Source organism: Mytilus galloprovincialis, chromosome 4 (assembly GCF_965363235.1).
Source record: "Mytilus galloprovincialis chromosome 4, xbMytGall1.hap1.1, whole genome shotgun sequence".
Taxonomy (NCBI): Eukaryota; Metazoa; Mollusca; class Bivalvia; order Mytilida; family Mytilidae; genus Mytilus; species Mytilus galloprovincialis.
Genome location: NC_134841.1, coordinates 23,145,246 through 23,172,119, shown reverse-complemented (window position 1 = coordinate 23,172,119; position 26,874 = coordinate 23,145,246). Strand labels below are relative to the sequence as shown.

Genomic DNA, 26,874 nt, shown 5'->3' with positions numbered 1-26,874 from the left:
ATTAAAGCAACATAAGCATAGACTGGACGTGGCAGGGTATTTATCTATCCTTAATACTTAGGAACAAAAAGAAACACTATGTACAGATCTGAGAGTACCAGCAGTTACTGACAGCTAGTTCAAAGCCAATAACAACTTATAAAAAAATAATGTATCGAAGACTAAAATTTGAATCAGTACACATCCAACATCCGATTGATTGAATGTAATCAAAGACGTTAATAACAGTCAGAGAAAACACGACCTTCACACGTTTTAAACTCATTAGTTCCATTCAACTCATTCAGTCAGTATTTGAAACTATAAATGTTAATGTGCACGGGGATACTCAAATGCATGTTCGCGGAAGCAGACAAGAGGCACACCTTTACTTTTGGAATCTGACAGCCTTTTTCTTGTGTAAAAGAGAGACGATAGATACAAGCGTGACAGTCAAACTCATGTTATAACAAATCCGGTAAATAGTATAATTCGGTAGGTCACATTCATGAAAGGGAAAGGGATTGTAGTTACGACGTAAGGAAAATATCCTATATCATCTGTGAGACGGTTATTCCATTACGATCAACCAACTCGTGATGGCGTCCGTAAAATTTACGAAGGGATGATTTTAACTTCACCATTTGGAAATCTTGGTTTAATATTTTTTGTAAGATACTGATAAACTTTCAAGTAAAATATCTGTTAATAAAACACTGGTTAAGGATATTAGGCTTATAGTTTTATACTGCTTCATTAGTGCGTATAAATCAATTTATCAAACGGCAAAAACAGTTACAAAGTTGAAGATCATTGAGGACCAAAATTTCAAAAGGTTTTGCCAAAATCATGCAACGGTTATCTATTCCTTGAGAAGAAAACTGTTTGAAGTTTATTTATAAATATGACCATAGCAATAGTATGTCATGTCAACACATAAGTGTTGACTATTGGGCTTATGAGTCCGTCGTGTAGTATTGTATATATGTACTTTATTAAATTGAAAAACAATACAATATTCACCTTCGATGTAGTTTGTGGCAGTTTTTATCATTAAGTTAAATTTCTCTCCTTGCATACTTTCCGATGTGTCTAGAAGAAGCATGTAGTCATGACCATGAGTACTCAATTTTTCAACATTCAACATCAATTTCATGGCAACTGTATTAAAATGATATGTTTTATTAATGAAATGATACATATGTACTAATGTATAACATTCCTAATATATACGACGGTACTGCACGACCAGTGTTAAGCAAATATAAAATAAAAACATTCATGTATACAAAACAAAGTCATGGCAGAATCTGAACAATGAAATACAATGCACCATGTACATAATGTATATGAAAAGAGAAAAAGTTAAATAATTTCTGGTACATAATGTAGTCTGCACAAATGCCGATGACATAATGGTAACAATGTCGGATGGACCATGATGTATATGTGTTTCTTTGTTTGTTTATTTCGTGATTAATATTATAACTCGATGTTGACTGTTGTTCCCATATTTGTGACATGTTTACCTATTAGGTATGTTTGTTTTGTTCACACATCGTTGTCAATATAATGCGAATATATGCAACTGTCATACAATTGGGAAGTTTAAATAGGTATATAACCAGGTTTAATTCACCATTTTCTACATAAGAACATGCCTATACCAAAGCAGGAGTATGACAGTTGTTATCCATTCGTTTGATGTGTAAGAGATTTTGATTTTGCCGTTGATCACGGACTTTCCGTTTTGGATTTTTCTCGGAGTTCACTTTTTTTTCCTTACTTTTTTTGTAGGATTTATTTGAGAGCTATAACTGAAATAGTAGTAAGAAAACATGAGATTTTCTATTAACAAACAAATTCATGATGATATTTGCTGGAGTAATTAATGAGTTTATAATTATTATCACCAAGGATCAGGCATATCCCATACATTCAGATGCATGCTCGTTATATTCTGAGATAGATGGTATGCCAGTATTTAAACAAGTGAAGCTGACATCAGGTTAACTGGAATTGCTGTCCTATACCATAGAATAAGAATGCAAATATGATGTCTTTGTTTTGCTAGTTATATTAATTAACGTGAAACAACATTAATAGTAGAAGACTATACATTTGTAACATTAAACACGATGGTTATTTTACTTAATTATTAGCAAACCATTTCAATTCAAACACAAATAATTAACTAATCATACGAGTTACCTTCCATTTGTGACTGGGTTGCAATATGTGCCCATTCTATTAATGAATGAACGTTCTGTTTATTGTCATAATCTGAAAAAATGACAAAACTATTGTAGACAAAGAAGAATACCAATCATATCACCCACAGTTTTTGATAGGGTTCGTGTTGCTTAGTCTTTATTCTTCTATGTTAAATTTTGTCTACTATTGTTTGTCATTTTTTTTCTTTTTAAGTCATTGCATTGCCAGTTTTTTTTCGATTTATGAGTTTGACTGTTCCTCTGATATCTTTCGCCCCTCTTTTATAAATGCATTTAATTCGTCATATTACTTGTAACATAATGGATATCCCTAAATCACTTAAACATAGTGAAGAAAAAAATTAATGCAACCTTTTCATTTATTGTACCTATTTACCAATTAACTCAGTTCAGATATCACTCTTCTGACCTGAAGTTTTTTTTCTAGAAGTAGGTGTTTTGGGGTTGCCGTTTCTATCAATAGAGATTATGTGTTAATGTTTATGTTAACTTTCCGTTGTTGACATTGGTTTAAAATCAAATCTAAATGCTAAATAGTGATACAATGAACTATTTATATTTTATCCTCACTTCATCTCTATTCACCCACTTTGCAGAGGCTTCCTATAAAATGTATTTGATTATGCTTTTCTCTTCCTGAACATGAAAATAATTTAGCATCTGATGCTAAAAGATCAATTATTCAAAAGGATGTATGTGGTTTTGTTACATTTCTTATAAATATTATAGACAATTCTATAATCACCTCTCTCTGTCATTTGTGCCATGGTCATTATTCCTCTCTTTTTGTGACCATTTTCTCTACCAGTATCTCTATATGATCTTGAATTACAAGAAAACTAAAAAAGTTACACACATGCGCACATATAAATCTATGGATACATTGATGTGAAGCATAACAAAGTGCTGATTATAACTAAGAACGAAATCAATATTAAAATATATATTTTTGTATATAATTCAAACGATGAAATTTCTTGTCTAAACAAACTTTCCAAAAATAGTTAAATATTTTAAATGGGAATAATTCATTGGCATTTATTTAATGGTATGACTGATATAAGTCAGCCTTTATTTACCAAATCTTTATCAATTTCTTTTAACAAAACAGAACAAAGATAGATTCAAGTTTTTTCTCCATTGTTGTGTCTGTGTTGACTTTGAATATACCATATATATAGGTATAGATCTTCACACCTTTCATGCTACTATTCTCCAATATGTTTCTGTTTACTTGGTTCAATATATATATCAAAATGCACACAGAATATAGTTTTAATCCTATTATCCTACCTTCCATCCATACCTGCAGGGGTTATGTTAGGCTTTGGTTCTTCTTCTACTTGATTATCTATCTTTGGAAGTAAAAGCTCTCCCTGATAACACCGTTTCTTTTTGCGGAAGAACGTTCTGTTGTCTAGATTATCATTAGTTCTGCATAATCTAAATCCATACTTGGATTTCCTTTTCTTTATTTTCTTATCTACTATTTGTTCTGCTGTTTTTGATTTTACTACCGTGACTTTTGCTTTCAAAGTATCTGTAGAAGAATTTTTTGAAGACGATGCAGTTTCTGAACGATTTGGTGGCTGCTGAACACTGACACGTGGTTTACCATGACAATATGCTGAATCTTTTAAATTCGGGTGATGCTCTTGTCGTTCCTTATATTCATATTCATCAACTAATTGTTCAGTGGAATTGTCAATAGTTGGTATATCTGAACCGTCTGTTTCTATTTGCATCGATAATTGGTCACATTTTATTTGCCGCAGAGTTTTTGAACTTTCTTTTGTTCTATTTTCATCAATACTCGTAGAAACAGTCTGTAGTTTCTTTGTTAGTACTCCAACAGATTCTAATATTAACTGCAATTGAGCTGAATTTCTTTTTTTAGTTTCATAAACTTTCATCAAACGATTTTCGATTCCTGTCATAAAATATATTAAAGATATCATAACTACCATATATTATTAAATAACAAGGATGCAGATGTTATGTCAAAAGCCACGAACGCAGTTATATGAATACACAAAATAAAGATCATTTTATTTGGACTGTTTCGTTTATTTCTTTAATTGGGAGAGAGGGGATTGAATTTGTTCTTAAACGTTATATATTACTCGAGTCCCCTAATTTCTGGTCAAGATCTTACCGAATGAAGGCTATACCAAAGCACGTAGTTTGATGACAGTGTATTGGATTGTTTTATTAATGAATTAATATAAATAAATATATATGAGTTTTGTATTTTAATATATAGGGTTGATTTTTTTTTTGGTAATTTTAAGTTTATACTTTTAATAAAAAATGTCTGCTGTGAATACTTGTTGTACAATTGAATAGTAATAAACACAATCGTGACACATAGATTAAATAATGCAGCATACAAAAAGAACTAAAATAATCAATTTAATACCGCACAATCAATTTCAGATTGTAAAATAAACCCAAAATGACATACATATGCTATTCATTGGCGTGTCATTGCGTTTGTCGAAGTTTTATAATTCAATGAAATCCGTGGAAATTTAGTTAACCAGATGCTTAACATTGTGACATATGACTATAGCAAAAAAATGCATACAGATACAAGATACAAGGATATAAGAATGTGAGTTCCTTTTGTGTTGTCTCACCATCATTTGAAATATCTTTGGTATAAAGCAGAAGGCAAACAAAAAATGATGTTCCCACATGTGTACCATTGTTTTGTAATAACTTAAAAGATTTACCTTCAAGTCTACTTATTTCATTCGTCACTGTGGGGCTGCTTGGAATAAGATAAAGCATAACGTTTAATATGGTTAAGTCAGTATGTAGTAAATATCCGTTCATTATGTTTTCTTAAAATGTCCTGTACCAAGTCTGGAATATGTTAGTAGTTATCAAATAGTCCGTTTAGATGTATGTTGGTGTTTGTTTTTGTTGCACTTTGGTGTTTCTGTTGTTCCGTTGTTAGTTGCTGTGTTTCTCTCGGTTTTAGTTTTCTCTCAATCGAGTTATATTTCTGAAGAGTGGTAACCGGATTTGTTTTCTCCCATTTGAGTTATTACTTCTGAACAGTGGTATACTTCTGTTGTCTTTATTCATACAAATAACTATGATTATGTTTAAAACAATTTTTGAGTATAACTCAGATTTTTTATGAAATTTGATTAAATACACACAAACCATACCTATTTGCATCTCCCTATATTTTTTATTTTTCTTACACATTAATGCAAAAATGTACTAATGTTAAGTGCTAGTCTTTGTAAGAAGCAGGCAATTTAGGTAAAAATCAAAACATGATCAGAAAAAATCCACTGAGCTAATCATGTTATTTGATACTAACCATCATCCTGAGTTAAAAATTATTAGTCTTTCGTTTGTGTGTGTCTGGTAATATCAAATAACTCGGTTAGAAAATTGGTTAGAATGATAGCAAATTACAGAGTTATCTCCCCTTATTCGATAATTTCTAGTGCATTTCAACCAAATTGTATCTTCTATTACCAGAACAGAAAACGAAAATGAATGTTATTTTTGTGCATAACTACATATTATGAACTGAAATCAATGTCAAATTGGGTGGGGTTTTCTGGTCATGTTTTCACCACTGCCTGATTCTTAGGCAGACTGGCACTTTAAAATTACGTAGAATACCATGTCGGTACCAGTAAGGTAAACATTATTCAAAAAATATCTAACTTCAAGAAACATTCAAAAAGGCTGAAGTCGATAAAACCTGACAAACCATACGCACGACTTTATAAAAAAACCTTCTCTGTGTAACTGACTTATAAACAGAATAAATAGAAACTGACAACGTTCATATTTCTTTATAGTTTGTTTCTTTTGCATTTTTCAGAAAGAAAAAAAAATAGTTTAACTTCTTTTATAAATAGGTCAACATCCCTTTTGTATGATGTCACAGTATATAATCTAATACAAATTTGTTTGAATTCTCCCAATTTTGTGTTTCCTGTATTAATGTTGTTTACGGCCACCGTTGTAGACTCGTATGTCTATAATTATATTAGATATCTACACTATAAGCCAGTTCCGGCGTTCCATACTAATCATTGAACGCGACCTTGTTTTCTCTCAGAAAAAAATTGGCATCATGCGTTCATATAGATTTTACAAGATTTGTACATTTTAAATGCTATTTTTTGCATTTTGATATTCAGTTTATGTAATATACTGTACGTTTAACTAATTTTGTTTTTAAAACGTTTTTTCATTCCGATTTGATGGCGTTCTCATTTATCAGCCCTTTTGTTGAAATATTTGAAACATATCATGCGCTTTGAATCTAGTATACCTAAAGATGAAATTTCCCAATGCATGTATTGTGCAAATTAAGAATCGCCTGTTTATATTCATTCTGACATCGAAATCAATACAAAGCTTTTGAATATCTTATACTACCTCATCTTTTTGAACTTAAACAATCTCACTATAATCGATTAACTAAATTCCCCTACTGGCATACGATTACATTTCATTTTTTTAAACACATGAAATATTGTATCTATCATAAAATGGGTTTCCAGGAATTTTTTAAACTTTAAATATTAATTATTTTTATTTTTTTCTACTCACGCATGGTTTATCTTATGTGTAACCTGACTTTGTGTTTGCTGCAAATATTGTATAGACCTTTGCACAGTGTGCAGCTGAAATAAAAAAATCAACTGTTTTAAACGTGTACGTTTTTAACATCTAAATGTGTGTTTTAGAGTTTCTTATATCTCATTTCGTAAACATTTGAGGCTTTTACATTGTAAAGAACTATATTTTTAATTATCTTTCAACATCTTTACTTCAAATTGGGAATGAAAACAGGGAATGTGTCAAAGAGACCCAACAAGCAAATAAGAACCGAAAGCCTCTAAAAATAAATTTTCAGAATAACATTTAGTACAAATCTTACTACAACAGATGCGTATTTGACAATAAATATCTCTTCTTACGTTCGCCGCATTACTAACATACAAAATTGTTTATGTTAGTAAGGCGACGAGTTTTACGACATCACTTGGCCCAAGAAGTAATGATTTACAAACAAGATTTTAGAATTCGAACAATTGCGAGTAAATGTAGACGATAATGATTTTCAAAACATAAGTTGCATAAACGATAAGATTACGATAGAAGAAACAAAGCCTGCGAATCGAAAAGCGAACCAAATGGGCGCAGCTTTATACGACCGCAGAGGTTGAACCCTGAACGGTTGGGGCAAGTATGGACACAACATTCAGCTCTAAATTTGGATTGTGATTAAAAAGTTGACACAGCATAGGTTTCTGATACAGAATGAATGTGGTCTAATAAATTAATATTTGTTTTTTGCCTTTAAGCAATTCACTATGCTGTTGAATATTAGTCCTCTCAAAACACTGTTTGAAGAAATTTTCTTTTTATTTATGAAATCTGAAATGAGAAAAATTGAACCCCCCCCCCTTCCCCCCCCCCCCATTTTTTTTTCACGTCCGCCTTTCCCTTATTCCAAAACTGATCTCAATTCAAATTAGAGTTTGCAACAATAACTACTCATTTAAATACATCATAAAATTTAAAATGTAAAAAAAGTGCTTGTTACACTCATATGCGGCTTAGCTTAGCGAAAGGTAGTGCGACGTAATCAGTCAAACAAACTTTATTACCGTATCACCATGGTGATACGGTCTGATTAGTCAGATGCTAGACGTCAGGTTCGGGTAAATCTGTTAATGGTATTTCATTGGTTATAAATACTATTTAATGGCTGCTTCGTGGCTGTTTCCGGAATGATTATGGGGGAAATGAAGGTCATATTAACTTCTGATTGGCTATTAATGAGTGGTATGCATTATGTGTCAACGCGTCCGTATGTGCGGTCGGATAAAAATCATGATAGTAGGTCATCGGTATAAATTGTAATGAAGTGTTCATTTGCTATCGTAAAGAGCTATAATGTTTATTAACGAAGCACTGTCAATTTAGTGCAATCCATTAAATCAATACAATTCTGTGATAATAAAATCATGTTATCTTGAAATTATGTTGCAATTTTGGTACGAGGCTGTTTATTTATGTATCATTGATCTACTTTAAAAATAGAACAGTAATACACACAATATACACTTTAAACTGTGTATTAAAACGATTGAATGATTGAGATACTTTAGTGTTAGTTTTCTTCGTAAGCATATATTTTAAATAATAAATACACAAAACGTATGCACTAAGTATAAAAATAATAACCATTTATTTTTCATTGCTTGTACATATTGATTAGAAAATATTAAAATCTGGGAATTTACCGGAGATGTCATTTCGTTTCCCACGCTTTCATCGCTTCATTGATTTTTGGTGTAAATAAACAAAACCATAAAAACAACTGACTGATTAGAAGAATACAAAACTCACAAGGTTAGCAATATGGTTTCTTGTGTGCAAAGAAGCCTTCACCAAGCATCACGGTATAGTTATCGACAAGGGTTACAGTGATCTATAGTGTCAGCTTTTGCAAGTTTACTGTTGACATCCCATACTTTGTATTTTGCATTCTATTATCACTGAGAAACAATTATGAGTTACCAAGCTTGACAATGCATGGTAATAAAAAATCAAAGCAAGTGTACAGAAAAAATAAGAAAAAAATGTCCTTAGGTGAACGACTTTATATCGAACATAGCTGGATACAGTTGTATATCTAGGCTAAACCCTCTAGCTGAACGTCCTCCACTATAGAGGGATCCGACTATAGATGATATTATTATTGAAGGCAGCAAATTATATGATCGCATCTTATTTCCTTCAAACCCAAAATACTTGCAACACAGCGAGCTCCCAAAAGATGTTCGCTTGTGGGGTAGACAATTTGATGTATACTCGTACATGATGATTCTTTTGAGTTGTCAGAGGGGGATTTAGAGGGCGGTCCAGGAGCCCCCCCCCCCCTTTCTGGGAAAATGTGGTTGTTGCACCTGGGACTATTATAGTATAAGCAGTCATTGTCCATTGATATATCAACAGCACTGAGAACTGCATTTGATATGTCTGATTTCAATTTATTCACATCATCAAGTCTTACAATTAGTACATTTTTTCGTGATGATATAATTACTATTTGGTTAATTATGTAGGGAATCACTGAAGCATGACGGGAGAAGTCTCCCCCTTATTTGTCCCAGCTGACCTGAGAATCTGTCCCTCTTCAACCATTGACGTGAAACAACAATTACTTTTCCATTGTGGCATCAGCAGAGGCGGATTTAGGCCCCCCCCCCCCTTTTGGGAAAAAATTTGTTTGCTTATATAGGAAATCACTGAAGCATGACTAAAGTGGGCCCCCTCTACTATAAATTAGGTCACAAAGTTCCCCCCAAAATTTACTCTCAAAGTCCACATGTTAAAAAATGGCTTCTGTGTTATGACGTCGCAGGAAGGTGTCCCAGAAAAATAATAAAATAGCCTTGCCAGACGTCTGTCCTAAGAAGGCGTCCCAGAAAAAAAATTAAAATAGCCTTGCCAGACGTCATAATTATTTGACTAGGAACATTTGTGATGTACATTTAGTAATGGCAGACATGTACATTTTGTAGCAATAAGGTGTATTCAAAGCACAATAATTAATAATAAATCAACTCAGATGGAATTTTCATCAGTGGATGGAAGCATACTGATAAGTCAATTAAATCAGGAGATTAATCATTGTTTTAGAAGTCAAGAATTTTTATATTTTACTTATTTGGGTAGATACATGTAACATAACATTTATTTTGTCTTAATACCTGTACGCTCAGCATTCTTCATGAAAACTATCACACTGATTTTAAATCATTTTAGGAAAGCACTGTGTAAGCAAACATTTCAGTAGGCAAAGAGTCTGTAGGCTGACTGTAATAGTCTGTATATTGTTATGATATTATAATTATTGTATTTATTTATGTTGGCCTGATTTGTATTGTGTGGCCTGATAGTTGTTTACAGAATAATTTTAGAATTGTGCAGTTTAGAAATCTCTGGAACAATTACAGAATGATTGGAACTTTCCAGAATGATCCTAATAAAAGATGCATTATATAAACTTCTACATTTTACTAGAAACTTCTGTTGTAACTTTCTAGGATGTTCCATTATAGACTGTTCTAGAATCTTCCATGACAACTATATATATATACAGACACTAAAGTTAAACTCTCACTCTTACTCTTGGACTTAGACTTAGACATCGATAGACATTAGTATTCACCGCATTTGGATTGACACTTTTATTCTACAAACAACATCATACTGGATTGTGACCGTAATATTCAGATTGGATTCCGAAAGATATCCGGATACAGATAAAGATAAAAGATTGGACTCATATTTTGACAGTTAAGTTGACAGTAATATTTGTGTAATACTTCATGTAAACTTTTGTATAATAAATATTGTTAAATTTTATTATTGATTTGTGTCTTTTGTTGGCTACAATTTAAAGGCGATTTCTGGCCGTAACAGAAATTAGGGGCTCGTCCGGGATCCTGAAAATATCTTATTCAAAATTTGTTTAGTAATTGTTATTATAACTAGCCAACAAAATTCTACAAAATGGCATTTGATGCCGGTAAATTTTTGAAAACGCCTGACTTGGAGGGGTTTGATAATTTAAAGAAAGAGGAATTAGTGTTGCTTGCTAAACATCTGAAATTAGATTTTAAAGTATCTATGAGAAAACAAATTATAAAAAATTTGGTTATAGACAAATTAGTTGACGCAGAAATTTTAGGTGAAGAGGCTCTTGAACTTAAGGTCGAAAATGTTGACGCCTTTAAATTAAAACAACTTGAATTAGAACATGAACTTAAATTAAAAGAACTAGAAATGAAGGAAAGATTGGAAATGGATAAAAAAGAAAAAGAAGATGAATTTAAATTGAAACAAGATGAATTTAAATTGAAACAAGAACTTGAAATGAGGGAAAGACTAGAGATGGAGAAACTGAAAATTGAAATGGTCAAAGAAGAAAGCAACACTAAAGTCCTGTCGAAATCAGAATATTTTGATGCAGCAAAAAATATACGTTTGGTTCCCAAATTTTGTGAAAAAACAGTCGATAAATATTTTCCACAGTTTGAGAAAATTGCTAATAATTTGAAATGGCCAATGCCGTATTGGACTACGATGCTACAAAGTGTTTTAGAGGGTAAGGCCGCTGAAATATACTCCGCACTTCCATCAGAAAAAAGTTCCGATTATGACACGGTGAAACAGGAAGTTTTGAAAGCTTATGAGCTAGTACCAGAAGCATATAGACAGAAATTTAGATCTTATAAAAAGTTTGATTTGCAAACCTATGTGGAATTTGCTCGGGAAAAAGAAGATCTATTTGATAAATGGCTTACTTCAAAGAAAACAGATAACAATTTTGATAACCTAAGACAATTGATGTTATTAGAAGAGTTCAAACAATGTGTTCATTTAGACTTAAAAACACATTTAGACGACAGAACTGTTGGGACAATTCACGATGCTGCTGTAATTTCAGATAATTATACCCTTTCACATAAAAGAAGTTTCAAGGGTCAAAATGTTAATACTTCAAGTGGAAATTACAAAAATCAAAGCACTGAGCGTACTGATAGTAAGCCTGTTGCACAGAATAAGAGTCAGTCCAATTATAATATGTCTAGTCCAAAATTTGATACTTTTGAAAAGAAGTCACTGATTTGTGCTTATTGTAAGAGAAATGGTCACCTGATGGCTGATTGTTTTAGACTCCAGAAGAAGAATGAACGAGATAATAAGCCAAAGTCCAGTGCTTGTACGACACCTTATATTACCAGTACGTTGGAATGTCCTGCGAGTCAGGCTTTTAAGTCCAGTTTTTGTGATTACATGGAGGAATATAAACCCTTTATGTCTGATGGGTTTATTTCTATTGTTGATGATACCACTCTTCAGCCTATTAAGATTTTACGGGACACTGGAGCTTCTCAGTCTTTATTGTTAGAAGGTGTGTTGCCTTTGTCCGAGAAGACTTCTGTTGGTGCCTCCGTTTTGTTACAAGGTGTAGAGTTAGGTTGTATAGATGTTCCTCTCCATCATATTTATCTGAAGTCAGATTTGATAACTGGACCAGTTATTGTAGGTGTTCGTCCTAATCTCCCTGTAGAGGGTGTTACATTATTGCTAGGAAATGATCTAGCTAGGAACAAAGTGGTTGCTGAACCAATTGTTACCAGTGAACCAGTGGTGGATGTTAAATCACCTGAAGATGATGCTGAATTGTATCCAGCTTGTGTTGTTACTAGGGCGATGGCTAGAAAACAACAAGATGAGAATTTGCAAGAAGACCAGTTTGATTACATGGACCTCTCTGACACTTTCCTAGCTGACATTGAAGGTCCTAGTAGCTCAGAAAAGGCCATAATAAGACCACCTAGTGTTAACAAGAATGTTATTATGCCATGGCCAAACGTAAACAGCCATTCATTAGACCGAAAGAATTTATTCAAAGAACAACATAAAGACCCTGAGGTTCTTCAGCTCAACCAGCGGGCTCAACCACAGGAGGAAGCAGACAAAGTGGCCGAATGCTATTACCATCAGGACGGCATTTTAATGAGGAAGTGGAGGCCTCCTGATGCTACCCCAGAGGAGGAATGGAGAGTGGTATACCAAGTGGTGGTGCCTAAAGTTTATAGGCAAGAAATTATTGGTCTTGCCCATGACACCCCCTTGGCTGGACACTTAGGTATAAGGAAGACTTGCCTTAAGATCTTGCAGCATTTCTACTGGCCCAGACTTCGAAATGATGTCGCAGAATACTGCAAATCATGCCATATATGCCAGGTTGTTGGTAAGCCTAACCAGAAAATACCACCAGCACCACTTCTGCCTATTCCAGCCTTTGACGAACCTTTCAGCAGAGTTTTGATTGACTGCGTTGGACCTTTACCAAAGACCAAAACTGGAAATGCGTATTTATTGACAATCATGTGTACATCCACTCGCTTTCCTGAGGCTATTCCGCTAAGAAATATCAAGACACCTACTATTGTCAAAGCACTTATAAAATTTTTCACATTAGTAGGACTTCCTAAGTCTATACAGTCCGACCAGGGATCAAATTTCATGTCAGGTTTATTTCAGCAAGTCGTGTACCAGTTAGGGATTGCTCAGTATAGATCAAGTGCGTACCATCCAGAATCTCAAGGTGCCTTAGAACGTTTTCACCAAACATTGAAGAACATGATTAGAACTTTTTGTCTTCAATTTGATAGAGACTGGGATGATGGAGTTCACTTTCTACTTTTTGCAGTCCGAGAGGCTGTTCAAGAATCCCTTGGATTTAGTCCCTTTGAGTTGGTAGTTGGCCATACTGTAAGGGGACCGTTAAAATTGATTAAGGAAAAGTGGCTTACTGAACATACTGACTTGAATCTTTTAGACTATGTATCTAGATTTAAAGAAAAATTGTATACTGCTTGTCAAATTGCTCAGAAAAACTTTAAAAAATGTACAGAGCAAGATGAAAATTTGGTATGATAAAGATGCCAGGGATAGAGTATTTGAGCCTGGTGATAAGCTACTTGTATTTTTGCCAGTCCCTGGACATCCTTTACAGGCTAAATATTGTGGTCCTTATACAATAGAGAGTAAAATCAATCATCTGAATTATATTGTAAAAACTCCAGGTCGGCGTAAACAAAACAGAGTGTGTCATATTAATATGTTAAAACCATATTTTGAGCGTCCTAATGAATGTGAGAGTAAACCAGTTGCCACTTTAGGCATGGTTAAATTTGAGAACAATCATGACAAACCAGATGTAATTGAACCACCTTTTAGTTCTAAAACTATGGAAGAGACAGTTAGATTGAAAAATTCAGAAATTTTGTCAAATTTAGACTCAAAACTTGCACATCTGTCTTTTGATCGTAGAGAAGAAATAAAAACTTTGGTATTTTCTTTTAAAAATCTTTTTCCAGATGTGCCAAACAAAACCACTGCTGTTTGTCATGATGTTGATATAGGAGATGCTTCTCCAATTAGGCAACATCCTTACCGGCTCAATCCACTCAAACTTGAAGCTATGAGAAAAGAAATTAAATATATGCTTGACAATGATATTATTGAGCCGAGTAACAGTGAATGGAGCTCTCCTTGTCTCCTTGTGCCAAAACCAGATAAAACCTTTCGTTTCGTGACTGATTTCAGAAAAGTAAATTCAGTCTCAAAATCTGATTCCTATCCGATTCCAAGGATAGACGATTGTATTGACAACATTGGTCAAGCAAAATTTGTGAGCAAATTTGATTTGTTGAAAGGTTATTGGCAAGTTCCATTGACACAGAGAGCTCGTGAAATATCAGCTTTTGTTACACCAGATGGCTTATTTCAATATACTGTAATGCCGTTTGGCATGAAAAGTGCACCAGCTACATTTCAAAGAATGATCAATAATGTTATAAAAGATTTAAACTGTTGTTATGCTTATATTGATGATCTAATTGTATGTAGTGATAGCTGGGAACAGCATTTAACACATTTGTATGATACTTTTGATAGATTGTCACAATCAAATTTGACTGTCAATCTTGGTAAAACTGAATTTTGTCAGGCCACTGTTGATTATTTAGGGCATACAGTTGGCCAAGGTCAAGTGAAACCTATTATGGCTAAAGTGGAAGCTATTTCCAAATTTCCTCCTCCTACAAATAGAAAACAACTAATGAGATATTTAGGCATGATTGGATTTTACAGAAAATTTTGTTCAAATTTTGCTACTGTGGTTCAACCATTGACTCATCTTTTACGAAAAGATTCTAAATTTATCTGGAGTGAAAATTGTCAAAACGCTTTTGAAAATAGCAAATCACTTTTAATTAATAGTCCAGTTCTGATTACTCCAGACTTTGAAAAACAATTTAAACTCGCTGTTGATGATGCAAGCGATGTAGGAATTGGAGCTGTTTTATATCAAGAGACAGATGATAATGTTGAGAAACCTATATCATATTTTTCTAAGAAATTAGATAAACATCAGAAAAATTATTCAACTATTGAAAAAGAGTGTTTTGCAATGTTGTCAGCACTTCAACATTTTGATGTATACTTGAATCCCACTGTATATCCTATTCTTGTTTGCACTGATCATAATCCTCTCACCTTCATACATAAAATGAGAAACAAGAATCGAAGGTTGACTAGGTGGAGTTTATTGTTACAGGAATATGATGTAATTGTAAAACATATTATGGGGTAAAGATAATGTAATAGCAGATGCTTTATCTAGAGCTTATTAAAACATTTTGTATATACCGTACTATGTATTTTTGTTCATTTTATTCATGATAAGTTTTTGTTACACTAAAACTTCTTTTAAGGGGGGAGGTGTTATGATATTATAATTATTGTATTTATTTATGTTGGCCTGATTTGTATTGTGTGGCCTGATAGTTGTTTACAGAATAATTTTAGAATTGTGCAGTTTAGAAATCTCTGGAACAATTACAGAATGATTGGAACTTTCCAGAATGATCCTAATAAAAGATGCATTATATAAACTTCTACATTTTACTAGAAACTTCTGTTGTAACTTTCTAGGATGTTCCATTATAGACTGTTCTAGAATCTTCCATGACAACTATATATATATACAGACACTAAAGTTAAACTCTCACTCTTACTCTTGGACTTAGACTTAGACATCGATAGACATTAGTATTCACCGCATTTGGATTGACACTTTTATTCTACAAACAACATCATACTGGATTGTGACCGTAATATTCAGATTGGATTCCGAAAGATATCCGGATACAGATAAAGATAAAAGATTGGACTCATATTTTGACAGTTAAGTTGACAGTAATATTTGTGTAATACTTCTTGTAAACTTTTGTATAATAAATATTGTTAAATTTTATTATTGATTTGTGTCTTTTGTTGGCTACAATTTAAAGGCGATTTCTGGCCGTAACAATATTATCTGAAAAGCTTAGTTCTTGTCAACTTCATATTCAAACATTTTAATAGATGTCTCCCCAATTTGGTGTATTTCTTTTATCTTAAAATTTTAGCATTTTTCAAAGTCATGTTCATTTATTTTTCGACCCAGCCCAGAAACATGCGCTTACCTTTAATATGGCTGATTAAGGGAAATGTGACCTGGCTCACCTCTAACAAAGGCTATATTTATTGTCAATGCAGACATTTAACCTGTTCAACACCAAATGCTGTCAAGTTTGGGCCCCTGGCCATGGCTCTTCTTTTTTTTTATTCATCTTGCATGTACATTTCCTTTGAATTTGTTTGCTTATTTGTTCTATGGTCTATAAAAAACTATCTATATATGTACTACATTTCATGCTCCCACAAAAATATTTAAAATGTATACATTTTACTTTTTAGTAGCTTCTCTCATGTGATAGCGGTACCTTTTTGGTCACTATTTATGTGTTGCGTTTAAATATGAATTGTAACACTTTATAGTGACTGAACAGGTAAACCAGATACTTCTCAAGAAACAGAAAAAAGAAGACTACTTGCATTGGAACAGCACCAGACTATGTATGAACAAAAACTCAGATTGGAATAGCATGGAGGATATATTACGTCCTTGTGAATAAGCAAAGAAAGCTTTTAATAAGAGTGCATTTTTAAAATTTATTCGGTTTTTCATTCATTTTCTGTTCAAATTTCAACATAATATGTCAAAAAAGCTAATCTAACTTTACTGAAACTTCAGTGGTGAATCCAGAAATTTTCATAAGCAGGGGCCCACTGACTGCCTAAGAAGGGGCCCGCACCAGTCATGCTCCAGTGATTCCCTATATAAACAACCAAATTTTTCTAACAAATGGGGCAGCCCAGGCCCCCTGAAAAACCCTCTAACTCAGCCTCTGACTTTAAATAAAACAATATGACAAGTGTTTCATTCACCAAATAACTGGTGCATTTTTGTGATAAATTTCATTCGTAATTTTATGAAAGATCCAGATGTGTTGTACCCGCACATGACAATTGCAAACTGACCCAATTTTTTTATGACAACCAATCAAATTATACTGACATTATCAGTGAGTAAACATCAAATGAAAAAAGCACAAATAACTGATAAATATTATCAAGTATTACAGAATTAAATACATGTATATGTTTTAAATTTATTACAAAATTTTTTTCTCAATCTTGTACATAGATATAACTGATTCTCATATTGAAGTACCAAAGACAACTGTCTATCCAAGTCACAATTTATAAAAGTAAACCATTATAGGTTGTAGTATGGTCTTCGACGCAAAGCCTGGTTCACACCAAACAGCAATTCTATTTAGTCCATATCAATCACCAGAGGTAGATTTAAGTAGGCAGTCAACCGGCCCCCACTTATGAAAATTTCTTGATCCGCCACTGATCATGACAATAAACATTAACAAGTAAAACTAACTAATAATCCTGACTATATGTATTACATGAAATGGTTGCCATCAGAAATGAAAAAATAAATATTCAAAGTAACAAAAGCTTGATTACATGTGCAACCAAATATAAAGCACTATGAAAGGCTAATAGTAATATGAAGCCCTCATCTTCAGAAATCAGGGGCAGATCCAGCCATTTTAAAAAAGGGAGGTTCCAACCAAGGACAAAGGGGGGGTTTCAACTATATGTCCCCATTCAAATGCATTGATCAACCAAACCCCTCCCCCCCCTGAATCTGCCATTGGAACTTCAAAAAAAAATTTGTCAAGATTACAAACCACAACGTGATATATTAAAAAATATAAGACAGGTGACAACATGTTGAAGAAAATTATTTGCAATTAATATTTCATTCCAAATCCCATTACAATAAAACTGTCATGGTGTGTTATTTGGCTTAAATTTGTGTTAGTGTTATTTTTGATAAAAATTATGTTTTATTTTAAGAAAGAAAATTTTATGTTTGTATTTTGTAATATTTTAATTAATTTGTTTAATTAATTTTACCTATGCTGTGGCAAGTACTCGATATGTCACAGGTTGATTAAAGACTAATTGTAATTAGCATATGTCACTTGGAAAGTTTATGTTTTTATCAAAGTTTTTATCAAAACATTATAGGATTAGGCTTTGTTAATTAATGTCTATTTTTTGTTAATGAGAGTAATATTTACATGTCGAGTCATATTGATTTATATTTGGTTTTAATATAAATAGCGTTGTGAAATTTAGGAAAATCAGTCACCTTTCGGAAACCTAACCTTTCACTACTAAAGTCTATTGTACTGGGCCTGTTGGACTGTCGATCAGTCTCCCAGTTGACTTTGTAGTGTTTAGACAAAAATGTATTTTTGACTCACTTTTTATTTTTAGTAAATATTTAAACAGTCAGTGTTTCGGAAGCGTAACCTCACACTACTCATGTCATTATACTGGCCCTATAAGACTGTCTACCAGTCTACCAGTTGACTGTGTAGTGTGAGACAAAAATTTATCTCTGACTCATAATTTAACTTTGGAAATACTTTTGGAGAATCTTTTTATTTTAAGACTTTACATTTTGAATTTGAGATTAAGTTCTATTTATTATTTAGTAATTTTGGCATTTAGTTTATATTTTACATTTTAATAAGAACTAGTTTTACTTCAGATTTGATAATTAGATTTGATACTTTGTACCTTAATTAGATATTATTATTATTTGGAATTGTTTACTAATTGATTTGTTATCATCATTTGTTTAAAATTGTTACAGTAATTAAACTATGAAAACCTTCCTTGCGTTTTAGCTATGCCTATCAGAACATTAAGTCTAGCGATAGACTGACCCCCTGTCCCTTGGTTCCAGCACATACGAGTTAGTTCCCCCTTATCTAACAGTGCTCTGGAGTGGACCTTGGTGACAAAACCATCTTTTTCAAGTATTACTACATCTGGAAATTAGTAATAACAACACTTAACTTGTACTGTCAAAACTAATTGCATCTTCTAAGACAAAAGTCAGATATTAAAGATATCAATCACTTCTATACATGTAAGTATAAGATGTATCATTCTCAAATTTGAAAGGCCTTCTGTAGTAGTCCATTTTGTCAAGTAGTAATCCTCAAAAGTACATACCCGGCCACGTCCACTTGTATTTTTGTCCATCTGATGAGTTAAGCCTTTTTCAACTGATTTTTATAGTTCGTTCTTATGTTGTACTATTATACCACTGTCCCAGGTTAGGGGAGGGTTGGGATCCCGCTAAAATGTATAACCCCGCCACATTATTAATGTATGTGCCTATCCCAAGTCAGTAGCCTGTAATTCAGTGGTTTGTTTATGTGTTACATATTTGTTTTTCGTTCATTTTTTTACATAAATAAGGCCGTTAGTTTTCTCGTTTGAATTGTTTTACATTGTCTTATCGGGGCCTATTATAGCTGACTATGCGGTATGGGATTTGCTCATTGTTGAAGGCCGTACGGTGACCTATAGTTGTTAATGTCTGTGTCATTTTGGTCTTTTGTGGATAGTTGTCTCATTGGCAATCATACCAGGGATAGAGATAGATAGAGGCCAGAGATATGATTCGCACCTAAATGGGTGGATATTGGATCAATTTCTATGAAATTTAGGCCAGAGATATGATTCGCACCTAAATGGGTGGATATTGGATCAATTTCTATGAAATCATCTTCTTTTTTATATGTAGGTTATATATGCTCTTTTATCAAGTTGATTATAGACACAGTATGCATTTCATTATAAATATCATTCCCCATTTTATTAAGTCTCCATCCATTAATATAAACCTGGTCCACCAATAATACAACTAAAATCACAAATTAGTAGAAAAAAAGGGCTATGCATTCATATTGCTCGGAGTGCAATATTCCAATAAAATTAACATACTCACAAACCACTGATCTCAATATAATCAGCTAAAATACGGAAAGCTTTTTAGAAAAGCTATTACTTGTTAGATTAACTCTCTAAGGAACGATCGTTTCCATTGGTCAATTCAAACTTTCGACCTCACACCTTCGAAAATAGAACACACATACTATAACGTTGAATGGACTGATTAATATTCACGTATCTGGTCAAGGTCTTTTAAAGCTTCCATCGACATATTCTCATACATGATTCCAATCACAATTCTAGCTTTTATAAATGTGCATGTGAAATTCATTGGTTTTATAGTTTTCTGCAATTGGTAGTAAAGTTTAAACTTTAAAATCTTAACAGTTTTCACATCTAAATATTCAATTTAAATGTCTCCTCTAGATCAAGGGACGACATCAAAAGTTCAATGTAGGATAAAAAAAAACTCAATTCACATATTTTTTTCATTTATTCCTCCCCCCCCCCCTTGCTTATCCTGCATTTTCTTTTACTCAATGGACTCGATGAATTAACGTTGTACTTGAAAAATGAAACCGTACTTTTCTACAAACACTTCATATTCTTTTCCAAGTTTTCTGTATTCGACATAGGATAGCGATTTTTTTCTGATTCCGTTTACTTGAAGAAAAAAAAATCCCGAAATTGTAAGTAAATTTATAACATGTAACCAACCATGCTTTGTTAAGAAAAAACGGAGATGGCCAATCATGGCACAGGGGATGATTAAATGTAGTTTATAAACTCCAACGATATACTTCATTAGGTTTTGCTATTCTCGGTTAAAAAACGAACGTAAATTATATATTGTAAATATTTATAGACCGTTGGTTTTCCCGTTTAGATGGTTTTACACTAGTAATTTTGGGGACCTTTATAGCTTGTTGTTCAGTGGCTCCGTGTTGAAGGCCGTACATTGACCTATCATGGTTTACTTTTATAAATTGTTATTTGGATGGGGAGTTGTCTCATTGGAATTCACACCACATCCTCCTATATCTATGTAAATAGACACAAACAGTTTTTAAAAAAGTGTTTATTCATTAAATCATTCAAATGTATCGATAGAAAGGTGAGTTTCTTCTTGTGCATGCATTTAGTCATCCTTAATTTCTTGATATTTTGTTTATCAGTTTATCATACACGTTTCGTTTTGTATTTCATTTTAAATACGAATACATACTACATATACTTTAGCGGAAAGTTCAACAATGTTATGCAGCTCTATTCTTACAGTATAAAATTGAAAGATAAATGTTCATCCATTTAAAATCGAAAACAGTACATTTATATTTAAAAAAAGAAGATGTGGTATGATTGCCAATGAGACAACTATCCACAAGAGACCAAAATGACACAGAAATTAACAACTATAGGTCACCTTACGGCTTTCAATAATGAGCAAAGCCCATACCGCATAGTCAGCTATAAAAGGCCCCGAATTCAAACAAGAGAATTGTTCCTTATAAACTACGATTTCTCACAAGTATTAATGTATTATTTAGTTCCACACATGCATAAGAAATAATCTTCGCCGATGTAACATTTCAATTTATTACCACAACATGCCTTCACTGAATTCATTCAGGTGCACCAATGATACGATTAAAGTTATTTTGTTTCTATCTTTGGGGGACAATTTCCTCCGTTTATGGTACGCTTATTGCTACATTTTTGTATTGTGTGTATGTTTTATAGCATGAAAATAATAAAAGAGGAATGTCAGTGCAACCACTGATTAATGATTGTAATGGATCAGTATTATGAGATACTTATTATAAGTGACTACGACATTGTTAGGATTATAACCTATCGTCAGTATGAAAGAAATTAAAAGTGGTTCATATATTCATCCGTATAAAAGCGGCACATGTATTTTATTTTATCCTTATATTTCTCATCATGCCGGGTACAAGATAATTGAGTTGCTGCATGCTAAGAACTTAGAATATTACTTTTGACCCCACTTTTTGAAGTTAATAAAACATTTATTTATTTCTTTTGACCAAAGGTTTGTAAACTATACAAATCATTGTTTTTACGTTCGTAGTAACGTAGTAAATTCCATTGTCGGTCACCTGTGTCAATTCACGTGCACACTTATTACATTGTTGTTGTTTTTAAATCTTTCGGCCAATGAAATGAGACGTAACCAGGTAACAAGTTGTTTGTTTGTGATACGCCAGAATGTTATCAATGAACTATCAAACGCTAAAGTCGACTGCATTTCAGTATATCACTGAATGGTAAAGATTGTTTTAATTATCAGTTGGTAGTAAAAGTGAATATACATTGTATATTGTATAAAACAATGATTTAAGTTGATTCAACTACTATTCTGGACAAAGAAAGATAACTCCAATTGAAAATTTCTTGCTATTGCGCAATATTGTGCAATTAGATATTTCTTGCTATTGCACAATACTGTGCAATTGAAAATATTTGCTATTGCACAATACTGTGCAATTCAAGATTTCTTGCTATTGTGCAATACTGTGCAATTGAAAATTTCTTGCTATTGCACAGTACTGTTCAATTGAAGATTTCTTGCTATTGTTGAATACTGTGCAATTGAAAATTTCTTGCTATTGCACAATACTTAATATAATAATTTTGGATCCTGATTTGGAACAACTTGAAAACTGGGCCTTTAATCAAAAATCTAAGTACATGTTTAGATTCAACATATCAAAGAAGCCCAAGAATTCAATTTTTGTTAAAATCAAACTTAGTTTAATTTTGGACCCTTTGGACTTTAATATAGACCAATTTGAAAACGGGACCAAAAATTAAGAATCTACATACACAGCTAGATTCGGCATATGAAAGAACCCCAATTATTCAATTTTTGATTAAATCACACAAAGTTTAATTTTGGACCCTTTGAGACCCTTATTCCTAAACTGTATGTTGGGACCAAAACTTCCAAAATCAATCCCAACCTTCCTTTTATGGTCAAAAACCTTGTGTTTAAATATCATAGATTTCTATTTACTTATAATAAAGTTATGGTGCGAAAACCAAGAAAAATGCTTATTTGGGCCCCTTTTTGGCCCCTAGTTCCTCAACTGTTGGGATCTCAACTCCCAAAATCAATCCCAACCTTGCTTTTGTGATCATAAACCTTGTGTTTAAATGTCATTGATTTCTATTTACTTAATATACTAAAGTTATTGTGCGAAAACAAAGAATAATGCTCATTTGGGCCCTTTTTTTGCCCCTAATTCCTAAACAGTTGGAACCAAAACTCCTGAAATCAATCCCAACCTTCCTTTTGTGGTCATAAACCTTGTGTCAAAATTTCATAGATTTCTATTTACTTAAACTAAAGTTATAGTGCGAAAACCAAGAAAATGCTTATTTGGGCCCTTTTTGGCCCCTAATTCCTAAACTGTTGGAACCAAAACTTCAAAAATCAATCCCAACCTTCCTTTTGTGGTCATAAACCTTGTTTAAATTTCATAGATTTCTATTTACTTAAACTAAAGTTATAGTACGAAAACCAAAAGTATTCGGACGACGACGACGGCAACATGATAATAATATACGACCAAAAATTTTTCAATTTTTGCGGTCGTATAAAAACGAGAAAACTGTAGGACTTGTAATGACAAACTGCTAAAGGTCCTACATCGCCTTTTTAACATCTGTTTTACGCATGGAATAGTTCCGGACTACTGGGCCAAGAGTATCATTCATCCGCTTTTGAATAATGGAAAAGACTACAGAGATCCTTTAGGATATCGATGTATTAGCCTCATCTCAACAATAGCGAAAACGTACAGCAATATTATTAACACTCGACTTCTTGAATATTTAGAGGACAATAGTTTGCTTATGGAGGAACAGAATGGATTCCGGAAACTCCGATCATGATTGGACCATATAAACAGGTTGTGCAGTATTCTCCGAAATCGAAAACTAGCGAATAAAGACACTTTTCTTTGTTTCATTGATTTTCAAAAGGCATTCGACTCCGTAGATCACAACCTACTATTTCATAAACTTTTGTCGATTAGAATTCATGGAAATGTGTACTAGGCGATCAAATCAACTTATGAAAAGCTTCAAGCAGCGGTACGCTTAAACGGATCTCTAATAGACTGGTTTTCAGTAGAAGCAGGCGTCCGTCAAGGGGACAATTTAGCACCAACCCTATTTGCAGTGTTTGTTGACGATCTAGTGACGGAAATAAACCGCATTGGTAATGGAATTAACATTGGAACAGATTCATTAAGCTGTCTTCTCTACGCCGACGACATTGTACTGATCTCAGATACAGTAGATGGATTACAATCATTGCTTCATTGTGTAACCGATTGGTCAAAGACATGGTGACTTCAAGTGAATACGGACAAAACGAAGATAATGCACGTACGGAAAGCTTCTAAACCTAAGAAGGATTACGCGTTCCAGCTAAACAATATGACTCTCGAATCAGTCTCGAAATACAGATATCTTGGACTTGTAATTAATGAACATTTGGATTAAGGAAACAACAAACGAACTAGTTTTCAGTGGTAGCCGATCATTAGGTTCACTTGTGTCGAAATACTATGCAATGGATGGAATGGACTTTGACACATAAACGAAAATTTTTGACTCGACAGTTTTACCTAGAGTATGGATCCGGTGTGTGGGGACATCAACGTTACGACACATTAGAAAGACAATATAGAGCTATACGTATTTTTCTTGGTGTAAATCTAACAACGCCGAAACCCGCAATCACTAGAGATATGGAACGGTATCCGATTCATCATAGAATTCAGGTCAATATTAGGCGTCTTTATTGTAGACTAGTAAAATTACCTGACACTAGAATATGTCGAAAAGTTTTCTTGTGGGATCAAAATATGTCTTCCAGATATTGTGATACGTGGTTCAATCACGCAAAGAAACTGTTTGATTCATGCGGACTCAACGATGTACTTTTTCTAAAGAATCAACACATTATCACGCCATACTAAATCGATTCTGTGAAAACGCATTTAGAAAACGAACATTACCAATCTTGGTTAGACAATATTCAGCAAATGTCTAAACTAAGAACGTACAAACTTTTTAAAACAGAATTTCCAACAGAAACCTTTCTGAAACGTTGCTTCACTAGAAATCAGCGATTTTCTATTTAACGTATGCGTTGTGGGACATTTCCTTTAGAAATCGAGAAGGAACGAAATAGAAACATTCCAGTAGAACGCAGAACTTGTAAAATGTGCGATACAAACTCCGTTGAGGACGAAATACACTTGTTGATCCACTTTCCAAAATATACAGAGAAAAGAAACAATCAGTTTGAATACATTTGTTTAACATTCTGTGATATATCTGGTCTTTCTGACACTAATAAACTGTATGAGCTTCTTTCTAACCACAAACTTAGCAAACTTGTGGCAAATTTTATAGCAGACTGTTGTCATATCAGAACTTTACCACAATGATCATTTGATTTGAAATTATATATCTTATCGTTTTTTGCAATTCGGTTATATTTATAACATGACACTAAATTTTATGAACAATGATAAAGTGTCATAATTATATGTATGTTAAATAACGATTCAAACAGTGCATCGTAAGCCTATTTGGCTGGCTGAAGTCTTATATCATGTATTTAATGTAACGATATACTTTATATTCAGGTTGCACTAAAATCAACAATTCTTCTTCTTCTATAACTACTAGAACATACCCGCGAAATCGCGGGCATTCCGAACGTAGTTTAAAGTATGTAAAGTGTTGTTGGAAGATCATAAGTCATAGGTTATTGGGGACAGGAAAATGTTATTTTCTCCCTCCTCCTTTATTTCCAAAATTCCCAAGTTTTGGTTTTCTATCACTTCAATATGAACATACATTTAGTATGTTATGAACATTTAAGTAAGGAGCCTGTAATTCAGTGGTTGTCGTTTGTTTATGTGTTACATATTTGTTTTTCGTTCATTTTTTGTACATAAATAAGGCCGCTAGTTTTCTGGTTTGTTTTACATTGTCATTTCGTGGCCTTTTAAAGCTGAGAATGCGGTATGGGCTTTGCTCGTTGTTGAAGGCCGTACGGTGACCTATAGTTGTTAATTTCTGTGTCATATTGGTCTCTTGTGGAGAGTTGTCTCAACATGGCAATCATACCACATCTTCTTTTTTTTTTTTGTAATCAATGAATTTTGTAAAAGATTTAATGACTGGAGAATTTCAGAAAAGGTATCAAAAGTTCACATGAATATTTTGTAGCGCTTATCGGTATATTATGAACATTCATTACTATATAGATATAGTGTATTTACTTTCAATTCTAAGTTTACTAATCGATCCATGGCGGTCATTGATATAGTATACAGACTCTCTCTATTTAATAAATTCTGTGACCGCCGTGGATAGTAAACTTGAAAATGATAGCAGATAGAATTCTGAAAATACACTTTATTCTTTGTATATGTATAAAAACGCAAACCGGAAGTCTAATCTGACTTAAAATTTCGTCCAATGACGGGACAATATCCGGATGCCTTTTTTCTCGTTTTTCTCCCAAAATAACTCAATCTGAATAATCATATGAATGGATGACAAATGCGACTATGCACTGTACCTATAGGACACAGAGGCGTGTTGATTAATTTGATGTGGAAAGAAGAGAAGCGACACACAAAATGAGGTCTTCTCGTATAATAGTATAGATAGCGTCCGAGACTAAATTGCTTAAAACACTTTTACCAGTGGAAAGCCAGAACCACTGAATCAGTTGCTTTATTTCCAAATTATTATCAAAGTTCCAGTACCGAAGTACTGGCTACTGGGCAGGTGATACCCTCGGGGACTA

The 26,874-nt window shown here is 33.2% G+C and overlaps 1 protein-coding gene across 6 annotated transcripts in view; it reads right to left on the bottom strand.

Annotated features, from left to right (window-relative positions):
• The window catches only part of LOC143071656 (uncharacterized), a 46,195-nt gene that overhangs the window by 15,222 nt on the left and 4,099 nt on the right, over positions 1–26,874 (bottom strand). For 3 of the 6 annotated variants that reach the window (XM_076246119.1, XM_076246122.1, XM_076246123.1), the window contains exons 3-8: positions 6,804–6,877; positions 4,949–4,986; positions 3,507–4,143; positions 2,959–3,035; positions 2,191–2,262; positions 1,003–1,140 (exon numbers count right to left, since the gene is read on the bottom strand). In XM_076246119.1, the coding sequence (XP_076102234.1) occupies positions 1,003–1,140; positions 2,191–2,262; positions 2,959–3,035; positions 3,507–4,143; positions 4,949–4,986; positions 6,804–6,877 (1,036 nt within the window). Of the gene's footprint in view, positions 1–1,002; positions 1,141–2,190; positions 2,263–2,958; positions 3,036–3,506; positions 4,144–4,948; positions 4,987–6,803; positions 6,878–26,874 lie in introns of those variants that run through there. The other 3 variants (XM_076246120.1, XM_076246124.1, XM_076246125.1) reach the window with 2 other exon arrangements.